This window comes from Marmota monax, unplaced genomic scaffold, assembly GCF_021218885.2.
Source record: "Marmota monax isolate L192 unplaced genomic scaffold, Marmota_monax_Labrador192_F-V1.1 WCK01_AAM20220418_F8-fsc00007, whole genome shotgun sequence".
Lineage (NCBI taxonomy): Eukaryota > Metazoa > Chordata > Mammalia > Rodentia > Sciuridae > Marmota > Marmota monax.
In genome coordinates, this window is record NW_026692781.1 from 28,492,658 (window position 1) to 28,514,605 (window position 21,948).

A 21,948-nucleotide genomic window follows, 5' to 3' on the forward strand; every position below is an offset into this window, starting at 1 on the left:
TATGTAGGCCAGAGAGAGAGAGAGAGAGAGAGAGAGAGAGAGAGAGAAAGGTGGGGGAGGGAAACACCAGTGAAAACTATGCTACTCAGGTGGTCCCTTATAGTTGAGTGGCCAAAATAAGCTCTGGCCAAGCAGATATGAAACATGGGCACTTCTGGGAAGCCCTTTGCAAGGCACAATTTGAGCCTTCCTTCTGTCCTTCATCTTATCCTGCTCCCTGAAACAAAGATGTAAGAGCTGGAGCTTCAGTAGCCACACTGAAAACATGGACCTGGTGAAGCAAAAAAGCTAGAAGGAGCCAGGGGGCTCTTGCAACTTGATGAACTGCCTAGTGAATCCTCGACTACCTACCTCTAAGCTTCTCTATGTGCACAAATACAATCTTCAGTGTTAAATTTTTCATAAATCTTCTGTCACACTAGAGCCAAGTCAAATCCTTCCCTGAAGTCTCCACACTGCAGAGGAAACATAGTCTTCCTAAGTTATAGTCAGGAATCACCATTATAAATAGGAATTTCCATTATTTGGTAATAATTGTATTTTATTAGGGTTCACCATTAATCTATCTGGGTATCAGTTCCCAATTTAAGCAAAATATGGAGCTGGAAACATACAAAGCTATCTTTCTGTCTGACTCCAAAGCCCAATAGGCATACCTCATTCCCATCACCCCTCTTTTCTTATCTCTTTTTCTTCTGTTCTGCTTTCTACTTAGCATTTTTCTCGTTTAATTGTGTTCTCCCTACTCCCCTCATACCTTCATCTGGTACTTGACTTTAGAAAAGCACTCAGGTATGTATTGAATCAGGCTGACAAGAACAGCCACTCATGATGTTTGGCCTACTCTGCTTCAACACTGAATAGGCTGCTACCCATCAAAGACAGCAGACCATACCCCATATACCCTATGTGGTTCTCCCACAGACTTGTTGGAGGCATGGCCTGGGCTGGGAACCAGGTGCTATTTGTATCTCACAAGGGGTTCTGTTTTAGAGTCAAATGGAATGTGTATCTTGTTTACACGTGCTTTTGAAGACCCACACATTTGGGGAAAAGGTGTTGATTAAGCCTCTATCAGCACCCCAGGGCTAGAGCCCTAACAGGAAGTGTTGAGAAACAGCTCCTTCAGGTACCTTTGGCTCTTCTCTGGGCTCACTGTGCCACCTTGGACATGTTTCCCTAGTGCATTGCTATATCCACCTAAAAGGGATTCATTGCTCAACTCTCCACTGAGTTGTGAAAAATGTATTCTACTTTAAAATGAACAGGATAACATGAAAAAGTCCCTGTGCAAATTTCAGGCTTGCCGTCTCTATTTGTGACAGACATTATCAATTATGTCAGAAAAGTGGACCTCTTTCCCACAGGAAATGCTAACTAGTTCAAGCTAGCAATGAAGTTGACCTAGTACTTTTTTTTTTCAATTTGGGTCTCTTTTATGTCACAATTTTGAATAGCCTGTGATTACTTATGAAAATATCTGCCATGTATTAACTGTTTGTATAGTATGTTGGAAATGCAAACTATATGAGAAAAGCAATTACCTGAGGGGGGAAATGCTTTTCATATTAGCCACTAGCAAAGCAAATTTTGAATAACATTGATTCCCTACTGTTAAGTTTCATTAAAGAAATTCACTCAAGCATTACAGTGCTGGGCCAGCTAAGACTAAGAACTCAAAAACTGAAAGGAATGCAAATATACAAACTCAGATCTCATTTTAAAAACTTCTACCCTTTCACAGCTTCGGGGCATAGCCAGAATCAGGAAATATGGGGTGTTTGGAGCCAAGTGGTATTTTAGTGAAGCCAAATAAAACACATTTCTTTCTTTACACAATTCTTTCTTCTTCTTCTTTTTTTAAACTTCTATTATTTTAAGAAAAGAAAAAGCCATCAGTATTTGTGAAGAAATACCAACCTCGGGCTCAACAATCTAAATTAAAGAGGTTTGAAATTGTTTCCAGTTAATATTTTGCCAAACAAGAAATACATATTAAAAGACCATGTAAACAAAATAAAACAAAACACACTTGTATCTATGTTACAGAAAGACAGTCAGATTGTCTTTCTCAATTACCAGCACATCATTATGGAAGACTGAAAATCCAAGTTAGTATGTATAAGGTGGAGTAAAAAGGCATTACCACAAAATTTGAAAATAATATATATTTTTAGAAATCCAATGCAGGTCTTAGGGACACTGTTTAAAATAAATAAATAAATACCGAAGTCCATCTCCATATTTGGGCAATTCCTTCCAGATTCTATAAATCTGGCAATCTCCTCAGTAAGATACCAACAAGCCCAAAATCTGTTCTATTGTCTCATTTGAAACATTATACAGCCTCCCAAAATACTTTGTTTTGCCACTTGCCTTCCATGTATATTTACTTGTGGGTTATTTTTTGATCTGACATCACTTACCCTTTTAAAATAGGTAAAAGATTTTTTAAAAATGTCCTATCTATAAATTTAGAGTTTAATCCCATCTTCATCTGGATTGCTATATAACACAAGGTATTTAAACCAGGTCACTACCACAAAGAGGTATTCATGGTTTCAAAACAATTAATGACATGTATCACAAAAGTAACAAATGTACTTAAGTAGACAATAACATATTTTTCAAAATGTGACACTTATCTTGCTAAAGGATTTTTGGAATTCACTTGAGACCTCTAAATATTAAGTTGCCTTTTATTCACTGAGCTAAATAGAACTTGACCCAGTAAATTATAGGCCATCAGTTTCCTGTAGGATTCACACCAGGGCCTAGGTCATACCTGGGATAACTTTTGAGGCCACACAGACCATTTAGGTCTGGTAGAACAAGAGCCCCCAAGTAGGCTCAGCCTATGGTGACTTCTAAAACACAAATACCTATTCTATTCAAAAATCTGTCCTCAGAACTAAAATTGCTATTTGCTGTGGTCATCAAAGTTGGTTATTTGGACCATGTGGACACTCAGACTCCTAATCAGAATTACAAAGCTTGGATTTAACATGTGATTTTTGAAGGCAAAAACACAGGAAACCATGGGAAAGACGTTTTACTTTAAATAAAAATATAATTACCATTTTACACTTTTGTTTCAAAAATAAAGTTTATGGCATATTGCTTATAAAGATCAAGGTTTCCTAGAATTTGAATTTAAGCCAAAGTAGAATAATCTGGGGAAAATACTCTGTGTTAATACTGTTTGAGAGTACAAAGCAAAGTGTGGGGGTGGGGGCACTTCATATTTAACATCTGAAACAGAAAAGTAAAAAGAGTTCTTTTCCTAAAACTTAAATCAAATAAATAAATAAAACCCCACTTTTGTTGTTGTTGTTGTTAATTATGTCTTTTTGCAACACTCTCTGTTATCCTCAACCCTCTGCAATGTAGCTGCCTCTGTTTTCATTTCATTGATATGAGTCTCTTGAGATTTACCAGTTATTTCTTCACAGGAATGAGACATACCCACCTGGTGCTTTCCTGTCTCTGTGACTTTACTTCTGGATTTCCCTCCCTATTCCTTTTTTTTTTCTTTTCTTTTCAACAATCTCTTCTAATCACCATCCTACCCATCATGGAAAGTTCAGCTCAAATACTACCTCTACTCTGAAAAATTTCCAGGTATCTCATGCCAGAAACAAGTCGTTCTACATTGGACCCCTGCATAACCTGCACCAATGCTATGGTACATAATCTTTAATAATCCAAAGGTGAGGTATCCATGGTTAACCGGCAATGTCTAGGGGAAGAGTGCCCAGTGGCCTTAAATCGAAGTGCATGATTCTGTGCAAATGTGTAGATCTGATTTGGGTTCCAGTTCTAAGTTAACATACCTTATCATTTGAGAATTTTTTTAATAAAATATTTTTAGTTGCAGATGGATAAAATATCTTTTTTAAAATTTATTTTTAGTTGTAGTTGGACACAATACCTTTAATTAATTTATTTATTTATTTTTATGTGGTGCTGAGGATCAAACCCAGGGCCTCACACGTGCAAGTTGAGCGCTCTACCACTAAGCCACAACCCCAGCCCCAAAATATCTTTATTTTTTTCATGTGGTGCTGAGAATTGAACCCAGTGCCTCACATGTGCTAGGCAAGTGCTCTACCACTAAACTACAGCCCCAGCCCTATTTTTAAAATCCTACTTTCATGAGCAAATATGACAAGCAACCATCAGAGCAAAAGGTCACTGATTCAGCAAGGGAACAAATCTATCAGACCCCACAAAGACAGTACTCATGGTTAAAAAAAAAAAAAAAAGAGCACTCAGGTTTAAGGCAGAAGTAAACATGTATCTTTTAAAATCATCCATGCATTTTCTGCTAAAGTAAGGATTCAACCATTGTCAAATTTTTATCATTTTCAGAAATCTCAATTGACAAAACTCTTTATTCACCCTACATCTATCCCTACTCAAATCAACATTTTGTTGAATAGGGTGGCAGCAACCCATTGAGTATCCCACATCCTACTCTTTAGGCTCAGAGGGCTGTGTATTCCTTTTCATTTTGAAGATGTTTTTATATTCCTTATTCTTGTTGACCTCAAATTAAATATGAACCTCTAAAGCCTTTCAAACATATAGCTTTTACATTCTAAAATTTAATAAATTCATTAATGAATGAACCATGATCATTACCATACTAATTATTATTGTTTTTCTTCCATTTGTAAACCTACTGTTCTATAATTTGATGCCAATCACATCTCTAGGAGCTGGAAAGAACTGATCCTAAACCGCATAGGAAAGAAAATGGGAAGGCTGGGGCTGTAGCTCAGTGACAGTGATTGCTTAGGATGTGGAAGGCCCTAAGTTCAACCCCCAACCCCCCACACACAAAAGAGGGTTCCTAAAAAAAATGGGGGTTCATGGAGGTCATATCCGATAGTGTTGGACTCAAGAATCCTGACCTACTTCAGCATCATTTTCTCAAATCCATCAAATTAACAAAAAAACAAAGCAAAAAACATAAAAAAACCCATTCCTAGGTTAAATACCATTTGGTTTTCCTTATTAAAGCACATTTTTTCTAGATATGTCATCCCCATGAGCACACACTAATGATTAAACTCAGCCAAGAATCAGAAATTATTTAATTCAGTCACATTTTAATACTACTGATGCATATTTCTTGCATAAATAATAAAAATCAACAGTTATTCAGATCCCAAATTACCCTTGATTTTCACACTCCTGAGAATATTCAAAAGTTTAAAAATTATTACAATGAGAAGCAAGCAGAAACTTTCTTTTCACACTGGCCTACTTTCTTTCATTTCAAAATGAACTAAGTCAAAATGTATGTCCTGCATGTTGAGTGGAAATCCTGGGCCTTAGCTCCCACAGATACATACAGATGTTGATGACACAGTCTCATAAAGTCAACCCTGTATGAAATTAAACTTGGCTCAGTTCTCATTCTCAACATTACAAAATTAAAATAATTAAGGAAATAACTAATGGGAAAAAATACTGCTGAAAGGAATACCACTATGGAATTTTGAACAAGTGACCTCTACAAACGTAATTAAAAGCAGAAGGAAAAGCATTACTATTATAAATATTTGTGTGTTCCCTCCCTCACCATGCATATGTTGAAACCTAACTCCCAAGGTGACAGCATTAAGAAGTCTTCTTAATCTACAGAACTGTGAGAAATATGCTTCTGTTGTTTATGAGCTACACTCTAAGGTATCTTGTTAGCTCAATCAAAACACACTAAGACAAGTGCAAATTTGATATTAATATCATCTAATCTTTGAGATGAAGGTAGCAGAAATCTATAAAATCTGGGAGCTAAAAAGGCAATCTTGGTCTTCTCAAACTATTCACTTTTAAACAGTTTTATTAACAATTAACTTAGATACTATACAATTCACCCATTTAAAGTACATATATCATGTTGTTTAAAGTACAGAGACAGGGTTGTGCAACTATTTCCAACTCTAATTTTAGGACATCTTTGACCCCTACAATGAAACCCATACCCATGGGCATTCACTCACCATATCATCCCAACCCTATGCAACTATTAATCTACTTTTTGTCTCTCTATATTTCCTTATTCTGGATATTTCACAGAAATTGAATAATAGGTGATCTTTTGACTAGATTCTTTCACTTAGCAAATGTTTTCAGTTTATTTATGTTATAGCATGTATCAGTACATCATTCCTTGGTAGTATTATTATGTAGTATTCCTCTGTATCAATTTTCCACATTTTATTTACCCATCGATGCACATTTGGATTACTTCCAACTATTGGCTATTATGAAAAATGTTGCTATGCATTTCATATACACGTTTTTATGTAGAGGTATATTTAATTTCCCTTGGGTATATATCTAGAAGTAGAATTGTAAGATCATGTGGCAATTATTTGTTAAACCCTTTGAGGAACTCCCAAACTGTTTCCAAAGCAATAGATGAGGGCTTCAGTTTCTCCACATTCTCATCAACATTTATTGTTTTCCATTTTTTTTCAAGTATGGGTGTCAGGTACTAACTCACTGTGGCTTTCATTTGCATTTCTCTAATGACTAATGATATTCCATTGGGAAAGAAGAGTCTTTTCAGCAAATGATGCTGGGATAATTAGATACACACACACACACACACACACACAAAATGAAGTTGGATCCCTACCTCACACCATTAAAAACATTTGCTAGAAATGGGTTATAGTTTGAAATGGATTGAGAAGCTAAAACTATAAAACTCTTGAAGAAAATAGAAGAGTAAACCTTTGTAGCCTTAAGGTACATGTATTTTTAGTTATAACACCAAAAGCACAAATAACAAAAGAAAAATACAGATAGACTACATCAAAGATAAAACTTTTGTGCTGTCAACAATACCATCAAGACAGTGAAAATATGACCCAGGAAACATGAGAAAATATCTATAAGCCATGTGTCTGATAAGGGTCTAGCATTTAAAGAACTTTTGGAACTCGATAAAATAAAGCCAAATAACCCAATTTAGCAATGAACAAAGTGTTTGAGTATACCTTTTTCTCCAAAGAAAATGTTCAATGGTCAACTATCAGAGGAAAAGATGACCACCCTATTTATTTGTACAGATAAGGAAAGTCAGACCCTGGGATTTAAAATGATGTCTCCCAAATTAGACAGTTTGTGGACACTGAGGTCTAGATGGACCTTGTACAGGAAAGCTTTGAGCATTCACTCACCATATCATGCCAACCCTATGCAACTATTAATACAGAAAGACCAGGGTTTGTATCCAAGAATTTACTGCACGCAATTAACTCAACCTTTCTGAGCCTGATTTTCTTCTATAGTAAAAACTATTTTACAGAATTGCTGTGAAAATAAATAAAATAATATCTTTAGCATAGATCTTGGCATCTAATAATCCATCAGTACATGTGAACTCCATTCTTTACATTGATACTGTGAGCCCCTAGCATGAGCCCTCCTGATATTTAGGCACAAAGCCATCCATGGGTTCCTGACCACATGTTCTGTTAGAAATTACCCATGATCTAATCATGATCAATATGTATGACTCAACTTTGAAGGACACTAGTAATCCCAGAATTTGTCCTGGAATTTCTCTTCCTTGAGATGTTCAAATATCTGTTATTTGTTTGTTTTTTAAATTTTCTTTTATTGGTTATTTTTTGTTATACATGACAGTAGGAACCATTTGATTAAATTATATAAGCATAGGATATATCTTATTCTAATTAGGACCCCATTCTTGTGAGTGGACATAATGGTGGGATTCACTTAGGTATTTTCTATGTGTACATAAGAAAATTATGTTAGATTTACTCTACTCTTTCCTATTCCTATCCCCCTTCCTTCCTTTTTTTTCCCCTTTGTCTAATCTATTGAATTTTTCTTCTTCCCCTTCCACACCTTTATTATAGTTTAGCTTCCACATATCAGCAAAATCATTCGACCTTTGGTTTTGGGGGATTGGCTTATTCCACTTAGCATGATATTCTCCAGATCCATCCATTTACTGGCAAATGTCATAAACAATTCCTTTGAATTAGAATACAGTGGGTTTCTCACTTCCTTGTGAATACATACACTATTAACACCTCTAAAGCTCAGCAAAATGTAGATAATAATACCCACCTCATACACTGCCATGAGCTATAAATAAAATAATCCATGGGAAAGTACTTAATAGAGTGCCTGTTTTATGGTTTGGATGTGAGGTATCCCCCAAAAGCTCACATGTGAGACAATGCAATGTTCAGGGGAGAAACGATTGGGTAGTGAGAGTCTTAACCAAATCAGTGAATTAATAACTTGATAGGGATTAACTGAGTGGAAACTGAAGTGTTAGGGTGTGGCTGGAGGAGGTGGGAATTAGAGGTGTGACTTTGGGGTATATATTTGTATCTGGCAAGTGGAGTCTCTCTCTGCTTTCTGACCACCATGTGAGCTGCTTCCCTCTGCCACACACTCTGCCATGATGCTCTGCCTCAACTTGAGCCCCAAGGAATGGAGCCTGCTGTTCATAGACTAAGACCTCTGAAACTATGACCCCCAAATAATCTTTTCCTCCCCTAAAATTGTGCTGGTTAGATCTTTTACTCACAGCAGCGAAAAAGCTAACTGAAACAGTCTGGCACATGGATAAGTTTAATAAATACACATCAACATCATCTTCAACATTGTCTTACCTAACAAGACTTGATGTTCTGTTCTCATTCTGATTAGTGGTTAATTTAATTAATGTTTTACTTCTTTTTTCTCTTTTTTTTATGTGACTCAAACATGTTTTTCACTGTATATCTCCCAAACATAACATACTGTATGTATTTCATATTGTATGTATTTCAAGCCTATGAAATCTCATCCAGTTTAAACAATTTAAATCCTTGGCCTTAAGTAATTACCAAAAAAATATTCTTCCATAAGATAGGTAAAGTGCAAACACAATCTCTATTTTTTTCAAGCATGTAATACAAAAAACCTAAGACAACACATACATTAAGAGAGGTCAAATGGAGCAAACCCAGGAGTTGCTTCCAGTAAGGGCTTAGAAGGAAGGAGGAAGAGGAGTAGAGAGGGAACCCAGAAGCTTTTTATTTTGACTAAAGCAAAGCTTGCTGAATAACCAGGGAACTACTGCTTGCAAGTATCACTCATCAACTTGTTTTAAGAAACTTCTGTGTGAAAGTGCTAGAGTAGAAGAGGGGATAAAAGGGGGTAATTAAAAATATAAAAGAACTCTTAATATCATGTCATTTTAATCCTCAGTATCCTTTAAGTCACAAATTCCAAGACTTTTAATATATAAGGAAGCTGAGGTTGGTTACATAATTCTGTAGAGCACATCATGGGTAAGAGTGTAGCCTCTCAAACCAGACGGCCTGGGTCTGAGCACAGCTCAGCCTCTGCGTGTCTCAGTGACACCAGGAAAGTCACAGAGCCATTCTGGGCCTGGGACTACTTATTTGTAAGTGGCAATACTAAAAGTACTGCTTTAGTAAGCAGTACTCGCTATACATAGGACCTTCTATGTATAAAATGTATAAACATTTCATGGCTCATAATAAGTGCTAAGCAAATGTTAAATAAAAATAAAATCTTGGCTGAGATCGCCTTATAACAAGCACTAACTTTCTCACTCTTACTCATAGAACGACTTCCTGATTATCACCAGGCTTTCTGGTTCACCCGTCTACAAAGGAAGTACAGATGTGTGGTTACTCTGACCTGTGATAGTCATGCATTTCTCATCATAAATGCATCAGTGAGTTGTTCAGAGTGCAAATAAAATCTATTCTGAGCCAGAACTGAGGCCCAGATGGTATCTTTAGCAGTGACTTGCTGAGTGACTCCTAGTAGCCCTTCCAAACAATATCGCAACTTTTTGTTTAAATATCTACAACAGGAGCTACACAGGCAGGAAAAGTGTTGTTGCCTAAGAAACACTTTATTTCATTAGTAGGAAATGGTCAGAAATGACAGGTAGAAGAATATCCAGGGAAATTTGTCCCCACCAAATTCACACCTCTGCACCATACTTGATTTCAGACTAGTGTTGTGAGGGCTTATAGGAAAAATGGCCTGCCAGAGCAGGTTTCACCTGAAGAGGAGATGGAATGTCTGTCCCCACAAAGGGCCATCAGCCCTCACTGAAAAGCTAGAGCCAAGTGCCAAAGTCACAAGTGACCCACAGTCATTCGGCTGCTCCCAGGGGCAGCCCCCTCATGTTACCTTGCCCTGATGATCATGTTTCATCTCCCAGCCCCTTGGCAATTCCAGCTGTTTGTTCGCAAACATGTTGAGGAATCCCACGAGGTCCCTGTTATGCTGGTAGCGTTCAAAGTGGTGGGTGTCCCTCCGGACTTTGGTGATCATGTGCTTCAAACACGTGTTGTTTGTAAACATGCGGTAGGCACTCTGGAGGAAAGGATGGAGAACCAACATTAACCTGCTTGTGGAACGTAAAAGCATCACAATGACTACACATGGCTATATACCACATCTCCTAGTAGGTATATAAAACAGGTTCACAGGCTTCAACATGACTTCAGACCTGCATATTAAAACAACAAACAGAAAAGCACATTGAACAAAATAACAGAAGACGACTATGGGTAGAAGTTTCTCTCCGCTATTGGTGAAGAGTTTTCTAAAGAAAAAGAACACTGTAGCATCTCATTCTACACAGGACATTAGGTCCTAAAGATGGTTTTAGCAAAACATATACACAATCAAAATTGTGCTATGTTGGAGATAAATATGCCACCTCCCAGTGAGCCGTCACATACACTGTTTTTCCTCCATCATTAAACCAGAGCATTGGCTCTATGGGTGAATGCCAGATGATTCAGCTGGCGTACATTTGGGGGCCACGTTGTATGGGAAAATTTTTGTCATATATTTGAGCATTAGAAGCACATGCAATGAGATGAATTGCTTTTACTGAAGTCACCTCCAATTGCGATTAGAGTAGACTGAAGTTTTCATCTTACATTTTCTTGGAGGCATCAACTCAGTGAATGGAATAGCAGCTAGAACTGCCTGGACTGCTTATCTATTATTTTTCTCTCTCTCTTTTCCCCTATGTATGTATGGTAGAATTTATATGATGGAAATGCAAATTTAATGAAACTCCACTATACTACCATACAAAAAAAATGTTGGTTTTGTCAAAAACTCTATAGCCTTAACTCTTAAGATGCTTAAGACTCCAGAAATTGATTCTAAGTCCATGACACTATACATCAGGTATCAAACAAATATTCACTGCATAATATCATGTGCTAAGCAGCAGAAAAAGAATAACTACATAGGAGCTCTTTTCTTGAATCATCAAGAATATGATATCCATGACAGTGACTAGGTTATGAATGATGCTTCCTGAAATTCTATTCTTCTCAGGTAGATTCAAAGGGCTTTGGATTCCTAATACCTTAGTATTCAAGGATGCTAGACAGTCTAGGGACCTTCAAGCTTTACTTCATAGGTTCTATCATTTCTTTCAGTCTAAAATAGCTTAAAACAAACCCCAATCAGAGTTCCTGTAAATCAGTTCAATTTAATAAACACTTACTTTCTACTGGGCCCAATACTGCATTAGTTATTAGGGATAAACAATAAATGAGCATAAGGACAGTAAACATTTTTCCAGTCTTTCCAGGGTCTCTCAAGATGTGTCATGTCTAGCTGGGCATGGTAGTACATGCCTGTAATCCCAGATAGCAGGGAGGCTGAGGCAGGAAGATTACATGTTTGAAGACAGGCTCAGCAACTTAGTGAGACCCTGTCTCAAAATTAAAAAAAAATTAAAAAAAAAAAGAACTGGGGATATGGCTCAGTGGTAAAGCACCCCTGGGTTCAATCCCCCTACTAAAAAACAAATAAGAAAAACAAAAAATGGTGTGTCATGTCCAGCTCAAGGCATTATTGTCCATGTGAGTCCCCTCCAGAGCTTTCTTCACTTTGGCCCTGCAAGCACAGCAAGTAACAGTGTTAGAAATGGTGGCTGCTCTGCAGCCTGGGTCCCTGGGTCCCTGAGTGACTATGTGAATTGGAGAACCCCCCAAAAAAAATCTGATTTGGAGTAAGAAACAAATCTTTGTAAGCTTAAGACATTGACATTTATTGTTGCTGTTACTGAAGTATAATCTAAAGTGTTCTGATTAATTCACCATTATTATATGCTTTTTGCTTTGTATTGAAATACTTTTTTTTCCTATCAAAACATCTGAAAAGAAGGAAAGAAGGAAGGAAGGGCAAACAGAGCTGGCAGCAGTGAATCATCCTCAGATCTTAGTTTGGTAGTATACTTGAGTATAAGCTACTTTGGGGTCATATTTCAACCTGTGAGTCTAAATAAGAGGAGGTTTTGGTGGCTGAGAGCAGTCATGGTTCAGAGCACTGGATACTACAAAGAGGCAGGGCCTCTGAGCAATTAGGAAGCATGAGAGAATGGGAGAGTGATACCATGAAAACAGAGGATACTAACACAAATTAGAGGTTGTCAGAGACAAACTTTAGCTAACTAATAATTTACTCTATGGCTGGTCTTGGCTTAGAGTTTTGAGTACAATCAGCCAGCCTCTGGTTTCTACTTCTGGCTCTGAGTTCCTGACACATTTTCACATAAACCATTGCAAATGTAGAGGCCTGAGAATGAGTTTGAACAGCAATGGAAAACAAACAAACAAACAAACAAACAAAAACCTCTTGAATCTTACTCCTAATAAGTCTCTTTGGGGACAAATCATTGTAGGATTGTCCTGTTGTTATAAATGGGTGTACCTCTTGGTCCCTTTCACTTTTCCCTCCTCCCATTATAATGAAAGGCCACACCACAATTCCTAATCTAGAGCACTACAAATGCTTCTCAACCTGCTAAAGAAAAGTAGCAGAATTCTAAGCAGTTAGGTTAAGGTACTCATCCTAGCCTCAGGGTTGAAATAATTCCTGGCAGTGGGGTAGCTCTTCATGCACAGGAATCTTAAGATTCTTCTTCTAATTAATCATATCCTTTCATCTTCCCCCTCCACTCAATGAGACATGCAACATAGTGCCAGAGTTGACTAATCTTTGCATAAAGCATCTACCAAGGTAAATTAAATGCAAAAAAATATTTTTCATTATTAACTAGCAAACAACTTTTAGAATCAGTCTTTTCAAATCTGAATAAAATGCACATGACTGTCAGGGTTTATTCAAAATACTTAAGGCAAACAGGAACATCTCTCTACACTGCTACATTTTTACAAAGAAACCATTTTTTTAACATGTATGCATGTATGTATGCATATATACTCACACACACACATACACACACATGTGTATATATACACACACATAAATGTATATATTTATGTGTATGGTATATACTGTAGTGTGTATGTATTTATATAAATATTGTATAGATGTAATTGAATAGAGAGATACAGATAAAATCCAAAATGAGGTATAAATATTCTTTTATTACTGGATATTTATACTCCATTTCGTACAGCACTACAATGAGGACTCTGGTCATACCTCTATCACTTATGGACAGAGACAAGGAAAATCATTTAATTTTTGTCTGCCTCAATTGCCTCAAATATAAGATGGGATAATAACTCCCTTGTTTTTTTCAGAGGCATGTGAGATTCAAATTTAATAGAACAAAGGATGTGAAAATGCTTTGAAGAGGTAAAAATCACTATAAAATACAGAGTTCAAGTAATTAGAAGAATATATAGGGGATTATACATATCATACCTGTTTTATAACAGATAAATGATGGTAGTAAAGTTGTTTTCTCTCTTAGTCTTTGAAGATCTTGGGCTAGCATCTCACTCTCTGTTAACTAAGCAGGGTCTTCTTTCCTTTCATTAACTATGTGCTAAGCCCTGTGCTAAACCCTGAGGATACAGACCTGATCACTCAAAAGGATGGAGAGGGAAATTATAGGGGGATGTGGGAGGAAGCGGTTCACAGGAGGTAAAGAGTAGAGCTGGAAAAGAGAAGACAATGGTGGTGCAGATGCTGAAACACCCTGGAGAACCAGCAGAGCTAAGAATGTGAGTGAAGAGACACTACACAGGTGAGACTGGATGGAAAGGGTTTGGTCTTCATGGAGGCTGATGTCAGCAAAGCTGTGGTTCAAGAGAGAAGAAATCATCTTTATTCTCCCTCTGGGATTTATGGTCCTAAGTAGGTAAGGATCTTTTTCTGCATTTGTTTGTTGATTTGTCTGTCTTAAAGAAAAAGATGAAGTAAATGGATCTGAGTTTTTACCTAAAACAAAAGCAGATCAGGAAGGAGTGAGTGGCATCTCTGTTGTAACATAACTGACACAAGTGCACAGAATGATTTTACCTGGGGAGGGGTTGCTAAAGGAGTCACAGGGAGTGAAGGAGAGTTGACCAACCTTAATAGCAGATAAAGCCCCTTTAAAAGATCTCTGGAAAACATTAAGTTTTGTTTTCTTTTGAAGTGAGTGAACTTATCCTTTTTAGTTATTTCTTCTCTGTTTCAAAACTCCCTTTCCCAGCCTCTCTCTTCTTTGTTTCATGTCTGCCTAGCAAGACACTCAATGGTTGAGCCAATGACTGATTGAATTTCTTTACTGGAATTTGGTTAAAATTAAACTTGGAGCTTAAATGAATCTTGTTTGGTTACGTGTTTGAGGTTTTAGTGAAAAATAATGAAAGGAGCTGAGGAGAATGTTCTTATCATTTGGCAGCAAAATAAAAAAAATTATATATAAATAATTCTTATCCATCAACCACAATGCAAATGCAAATGATAATCCCTAGCCCACCCCCCCCCCTTTTTTTGCAGGTTTCTCTTAATAATAGACATTGTGGGGCTGGGGATGTAGCTCAATGGTAGTGTGTTTGCCTACCATACGTAAAGCCCTGGGTTCAATCCTCAGCACTGCAAAAAATAAGAATTAAAAAAAAGAATAGGCATTTTGAATTTAGGATTGGAAAATTGCATCACTGAATCTATAGCAAATGCCTCTCATAACCACAAATTCACTTGTATACATTCCATAAACAAAATTTATTACAAACAAAATCAGGAAATATTATCTCTAGAAGACACTGGTTTGGGAATGAAGAGTCCTGTCTTATACAATCTTTCTTCCTAATATTTTAAATTACAAAGAATTTTACATTGTTTTCATCTAGTTAGAAAATAAAATGGAGGGAAATTTAAATCTATTAACAGAAACAACTATAAATTATCGGTTCATATATTTTGCTATGATAGTAATTCTTGACCTGTAAAAGTATATTTGTGAATTATAGAATAATATTTTTCTTCATTAAGTGCCAAGGAATTTATATGTTAGAATTCATGTATTTCTAGTGCTTATTAAAAGTCAAAGTAATAATTATTTGGCATGTATGTTGGAAATATTACTCAGTTGCATATAATTAAGTACATTTATGCATAGTCAGATAAACACAGGCATACCAACTATGAAAGACGTGGTGACAACAACTAAATCTTGAGTTAAGAAGAAATACTTTAGTGAGACAATTTTAGAGGAAATCTGATCACAACCAGCAGAGGGCAGTAGAATATATCTGAAATCAAACCCCCATACCAAAGAAAAATATCAAAATTTTGTTTATCAAGTTTTCCTTTAGCGTTATGACACCATGTCTCTACTTACTTTTATTCTTTTTAATGAGAATTATCAGGTAAATTATTGCCACACAATATCTATTTCTTATGACTATCTTGCAACACAAACTGGTATCTTCCAATCATAGAAACAGAGAATTAGGCAAACCTTTAAATTAAAACACTCCTTTTGCATATTGAATATTCCAATAATACAAACAAGGAATATACATTAAGAATTATATAGCATAAGCAATTCAAGCAAAAGCAAAATTAAAAACATAAACAAAAAAATGAAGATAGACCAAATGAGTTGTTTTCTAACATTCTCTACTAATCTAGGAAAGAGAAGAACTCCAACAAGTAATGACTTCTACATAATCTTATCCCATTAGTGCTACCTTGAGACATTTAGCAAGAAAAACCCAACTGCTTTAATTTCTGCCGCATGTAAGTCAGGGAAATATGCCTTCTAAACCAACAGAATTTAAATCTTACAGATTTGCATAGATGTACAGCATGGATCCTTTTTTTAGCCAATAATGAATGCAGTTTGGGTATAAAGAAGAAAAAAATTGAAATGCTTTAGAAAGAGTACTTTAAAATCATGATGGGCTATCCAGAGAAATTTTAAAATCATGCTCAAATATAGAAAAATGAAAGATAACAACAAAAAGAAAACAAAGTGAGAAGAAAACCAGTTAGGTGCTTAGAATTTTCACACTTTTAAGACGATTTAGCTGTCAGAAGTCTACAAGGTGTATAGTTGTGATGTAGGCAATGGGGTCCTTTGATGCAATGTCTTGACATTAAGAGATCCCAAATTATAAGCCCCTAATTGCATCACAATTACTTAAGGGACCTTACATAAGTAAATGAATACAGACTCCTGGGACCCACTCCAGACCTATTGAACCAGATTCTCCAAGGAACAAAGAATGTGTGTGTGTGTTTTTTTTTTTTTAAGCCTTCCAAGTTTAATAATCACAGTCTTAGACCACAGCCTGGTGACTGTTATTCCAGCCTCTAATTGAAATACTGAAGTGATGAGGAACTTGTACCAAAGAAAGCAGCCCACACAGAGAAGTCAGAACCTGTGCTTGCTGAGGTCATTAGCATCTTGATTTTGGCCTTGGTGGGCGTATGCACAGTGCAGAAGTGGGTAAATACAAATCAGGGCTTGATGTATTGTTTTGTAGGCTGTTTAGATCAGCCTGACTGTGTTTGTAAACAAAGTATCATTGGAACACAGCCAGATCCCTGTGTTTACATATTGTCCTTGGTCTAAACACCTAAAATATTTACTCTCTGATCCTTCGAGAATAAAATTGGTTGCCTTTTTCTGACTTAGAAATCGATGGAGAAAATAAAATGCTACTAATGCAAACTAAACTTCAAATCATGCTGTTACATTGTGAATATCTCACACCCACAAAATGAAGAAACACAGGTCCAGTATTCAAAAACTATTATCTGGCTCAACAAAGAAGGTGCTGACCTCATTGACAAGAGTATGACTTCCCTATTTCCCTGTTTTCTTTGTTTCACTGTTGTCCTACTCATTAATGAAAACAAAAGCATCCCTCTTGGAACTAAACCGTTAATCAATTACCATTACCACTGTAGGTTGGTTACTGATACAATAGTGGGGAAAATCAACAAAAGCATTCTATGCATATTTTACTTTTACTTATAAACTGTACACTATATTTCCTTTATATAGATAAATTTTATAGTTGATATATATGTGTATATATTTTTAAAGAGAAATGCATATACATATATACATATGCACATATTTATCAGCAAACATTTATCAACAAACCCTGGAATATTATCATACAATCAGTTGCTCCTTCCTAAAGTCTTTTTCTTTCTTTTTTTTAATATTTATTTTTTAGTTGTAGTTGGACACAATATCTTTATTTTATTTATTTATTTTTATGTGATGCTTTCTTATCCCTACACTCCAGCCTATTACCATAATGTCAGCCCTCCATCCAAAACACATCACATGTTCATTTACTTGTCTCAGTGTCTACTGATACTGCACTGGTCCAAGCCACTTCTACATCTCCTCACAAAGCCTTTTCACCTGTCTTTCCAAAGCCAGGTTTGCACTTTATTACCCATTCTCCCAAAGTAGCTAGAACTTTCTAGAAATCTAAATCACCTACATAGAGGAATCAATTTTAGAATGAAATCTATTTATATTAAAGTCCAAATTCCTTGCCAGATCATGTAAGCTTTATATTCTGTATCCCCACTCAGTTATCTGAGATTATTATATGCCCCTCAAACTCCTTCCTGCCTGCAAACTACAGCTCTTTTTTAGCAAAGAAGGTTCTGCTCACAGGCCTTTACCATACTGGCTTCTTGACATTTTATGACAGCTTGAATGTTCCTAGGATCCCTGGGGAGGCCTGCCTGTCGCCTTCCTATACCCCATCGCCCTCCTCACATCTGAAACAGTTTCTGCCCAAGTGCTCTATTCCAGTGTACCACTCCAGTTGCCTCAGGCTATGATGCCTCATCTTAATTATTCTTTTTTATTCACTCATCTGTTATCTATCACTCTATTTTATTTACAACTATAACTCCACAATCTAGAATATACCAAATCACAGACTTTTAATAAATATAGGTTGACTGAAATGATAAAACAAATGAACAAATGGAAGCCTTACTCTCTGACTCCAAATCCAAAACTCTTCTCACTATACCATGATACTTTGTGTTGAGTGACAACCCTAAATGTTAGCCCTTTCTTCTTGGTAAAAAAGTCTGTTACCTCCTAGACACGAGTACACGAGTTTAGTTTTGTGTGCTCTGGCTTCTGCTCACCTTTCCACCCTCAAGGCTGACTTTTCCAATGTCCTATGCTTTCAACATATCAACAACACCAACTGGCTTTAAACTGCTATCCAATTTCTGTGCTTCTGTGATTAATAATTATCAAGACAGTCCTGCAGTGTCCTGAATATCTTGTTCCGTAAAGTACTTTTCCCTTCTACCTAGAGTGCTCTTGCCCATATTATTCAAGGACAAGCTCCAGTCCAGCCATTAAAACCTATTTCAGATGCAAACCTGTCTATGGCTCCTTGTGTGTGCTTTCCCCTCGGAGTTAATCACTCATTCCAGCATGTCTTCTACAGCTTTCCATCACTACACTCATAACTCTGATCATGGCATTGTGATGTTTTTTCAAGTCTGAGATCCCAGGGCCCATGCCTGCTCTGATCTTTGTGTCCTTAGGACTCAGCTCAGCACCCATACATAAAAGGGAATCCATTGTTGGCATGTATGGCCAGTCTAACTCCTCTCACATGATACAAGGACAGCCAGTGTGCTAGCCATTGTCACCCTCGACCCCAAACGTCTTTGTTCCAAGCTAAACCTATAAACCCAGAGATAATGATGAGTAAAACCAGGCAGATGCTTATAAAGCAAAGCCAATGAAGTAAGATAGAAATATATTAACATCAAAAAATATGGACATCCTAATGACCTCACTCAGAACTCTTGGTGTTATGACTATGCTAACTTCTACGTTTCCCATGGTCTCATCTGTTTTTCCAAGGATATATAATTTGTTAAATCTGATATGTTCTCCTTCCATTCCTCTAAGCAATCCCTCATTCTAACTTTCCATATTATTATTATTATTTATTACTTATGTGTATTATTAATATTCAGGGTCACCTTCAGTTTCTATTCTATCTATACAATCCCTACCAAGTCTTGCCAAGTTTGCTTGTGATTCCTCTGGTGCCATGCCGTTCATTCCCTTCCTCTCTATTTCCTTACCTCCTTGCCCCAGGCTCTTTCTAATTCATGCCATGACAAATGGGTTATGTCCAGCTGGGCTTCTAAGGGCAACGTTTCCCTCATCCTAGGTCACTACATGCCACTACAACATACTTCCTCTACCTAATGTCTTCAGCAAGCCATTCCCTTAGCCTTGAGAGACTTATGGAATGACTGTTCTGGTATGGTCTAAATATGTGTGTCCCCCAAAATCCATATGTTGAACCTTAATCACCAACATAATGGTTTAGGAGAGGGAAAGGGAGATGGCCTAAGAGGTGATGGGCATAAGGGTAGAATCCTCATGAGTGGAATTAGTGAAGAAACCCAAAAAGAGACCTTCAACCCTTCCACACTGTGAGGAAGCAGCATGAAGGTCCTGTCTGTGAACCAGGAAATGAGCCCTCACTTGACACCAAATTGGCCAGCACATAGAGCCTACACTTACCACCGTCCAGAACTGTGAAAGATAAATTTTCATTGTTCCTAAGCCCCTCGATTTCAGGGCTTTCTGTTTTGTCTTGTTGTTAAAGCAGCAAGACAAGGATACTTTGGACTAAGTGGGTTAAAACATGCAGTGAAGTGCTCAGATCACTGGCTGTTATTCTTACTCTCATTACATAAGTGAGCACAGGTTTCTCTGACCAGTTGTTTTCCCGGCACGTTCCTCCAGATTTGCTACTCACAGGGTTAGAATGTAGCACGGTGAAGAACTCTGGGCTGATGAGGAACTTCACAGGGGGAGACTGTAACAGCAACGTGAGCCTGGATCTGGAGGTAGAGTGGGGCAGGACATTCTCCCGGCGGAAATCTGGACAGGACAGACCACAAAGGCTTTCAAGGAAATTGTTCTGTTCACTTCAATCTGTGTTTCATAAGAACCAAACAATACCTCTATCATCTGCTGTTACTTCAACCCCCAACACTTCTTTTTTTCCTTAATATAAATTCATACATAAGACCCAACTGTTCTCAATTACACTAAAACTAAATTGAATCCACTTTAATGCATTCTTAGACTCTTTCAAAATGATCAGATTCCTCTCCCACTATCCCACAGATTCAGAGACTATGGTAATTTATATTCTATTTGTGATTCTTTTCATAGTACTAATAAAAGGTAAAGTATTTGAAGGGGTTTGTGGTAATTTTTTTTTTTGAGTTGGGTTATCAGATTTTATTGAAGATCAAGAGTTCTCAAGAAAAGCTCATATCCTGGGAAATTCTTAGTCATTTATTTCCTACTTTTATGAGTCTATAAAATCCAACGAACCCAAGGTTCTTACCTGCACTGGCTTGGTGAAAGTCGGCTTCCTCCCCCGCCCCATCAATAGCACTGGTATTTTCCTCAGGCCTCTCATTAGTCATGGTTCTGCGGATGCTCTGATAACTAAGATCATGAGTCTATAGTTACATTCCAGCAGCCTTGAAAAGGTGGGACCCAACTGCTCCCCCCGAGCCTCAAAGTTTTCACTACCTTCTTTCTCATATTCACTTAAGTCCTCCCCAGGTTCCCGTTCCCTGACCCTGTGGACCATCCATTGTTTAAGTAAATTTCAATGCATTGGATTTTTTCTGTCTATTGTTTGTGAAACATTTCCCTAACAAATTAATAAAACTTAAAAGAAAATTGTGGCCCTTCACCAAAGAAAACTAAATTCCTATATTGCTAAAGGAAAGAACAGCTTTATGTTTCACTGTAATTAGTTCTTGAAAAAAAAAATGGCTGATTGAAAAAACAGAGGTTGATAACAAAGATGCACCACAAAGGAAGATTCTCAAGATTAGAAAAGGTATTTGGCTTCAAATTCTAAACACATATGTTCTCTTTAATAAAAAACAATAGCGTGGGTTGTCTAAAAGGGTCATTACTATTTATTTCCAATGTGTGTACATATGTGGGTTTTTTTTTCCACCACCAAAAAAAGTCCAGTGTAGTCTATGAATTAAAAGAGGTTGTAGCTATACTTTAATGCCAGAACACCCTGAGATGAAAGAGACAGCTGCGTCTCATACTTTGCACCAGGTAAAACCCAACCACAAGACAAACGTTTACAAAAACATGCATCCTCACCGCCGGTTGAGCTGCTCCATTTGTTGTATGGAGTTAGATCTCTGCAGCACCTGTGGGGCTGGGGGAGCTGTCGGCCGCTGCCACGTTGTGGTTCTGTTTACGTGATCCACATAGAAGATCCTGCCATGGCTGTCAATGCGCGCCTCCCAGTCTAAACAGCAGCAAGGCACGGAGAGGAGAGGCATTAGGAGGAGGAGCTGGGGCCACTAATGTGGTTCATTAAGTTCAAGTTCTCTCTCTCTGACATGGTATAATTTGGGGCTAATGACATATACCTCACTGTGTAATCCAGCATTTCTCCCCAGTCCACTTAAGAAACTGTTGTTACTGGTTATTAAGTCTACCCTGTGTGTATAATACAAATCTCCTAAAGAACCTCTAAATGTAGAGAATCTTTGCAAAGTTGCCCATAGTTCTTGTCCTTCATATATGAACATCAGTACTTTAAAAGTACATGTTTGCATCCTAATATTCTC

At 37.1% G+C, this 21,948-nt stretch overlaps 1 protein-coding gene across 5 annotated transcripts in view; it reads right to left on the minus strand.

The window, feature by feature from the left end:
• Positions 1-21,948, minus strand: part of Hecw2 (HECT, C2 and WW domain containing E3 ubiquitin protein ligase 2) — a 365,180-nt gene that overhangs the window by 78,808 nt on the left and 264,424 nt on the right. For all 5 annotated transcript variants that reach the window (XM_058580338.1, XM_046447322.2, XM_058580339.1 and 2 more), the window contains 4 exons: positions 21,473-21,623; positions 20,685-20,788; positions 20,085-20,209; positions 10,216-10,401 (listed from right to left, as the gene is read on the minus strand). In XM_058580338.1, coding sequence (XP_058436321.1) covers positions 10,216-10,401; positions 20,085-20,209; positions 20,685-20,788; positions 21,473-21,623 — 566 coding nt within the window. The remainder of the gene's footprint in view (positions 1-10,215; positions 10,402-20,084; positions 20,210-20,684; positions 20,789-21,472; positions 21,624-21,948) is intronic.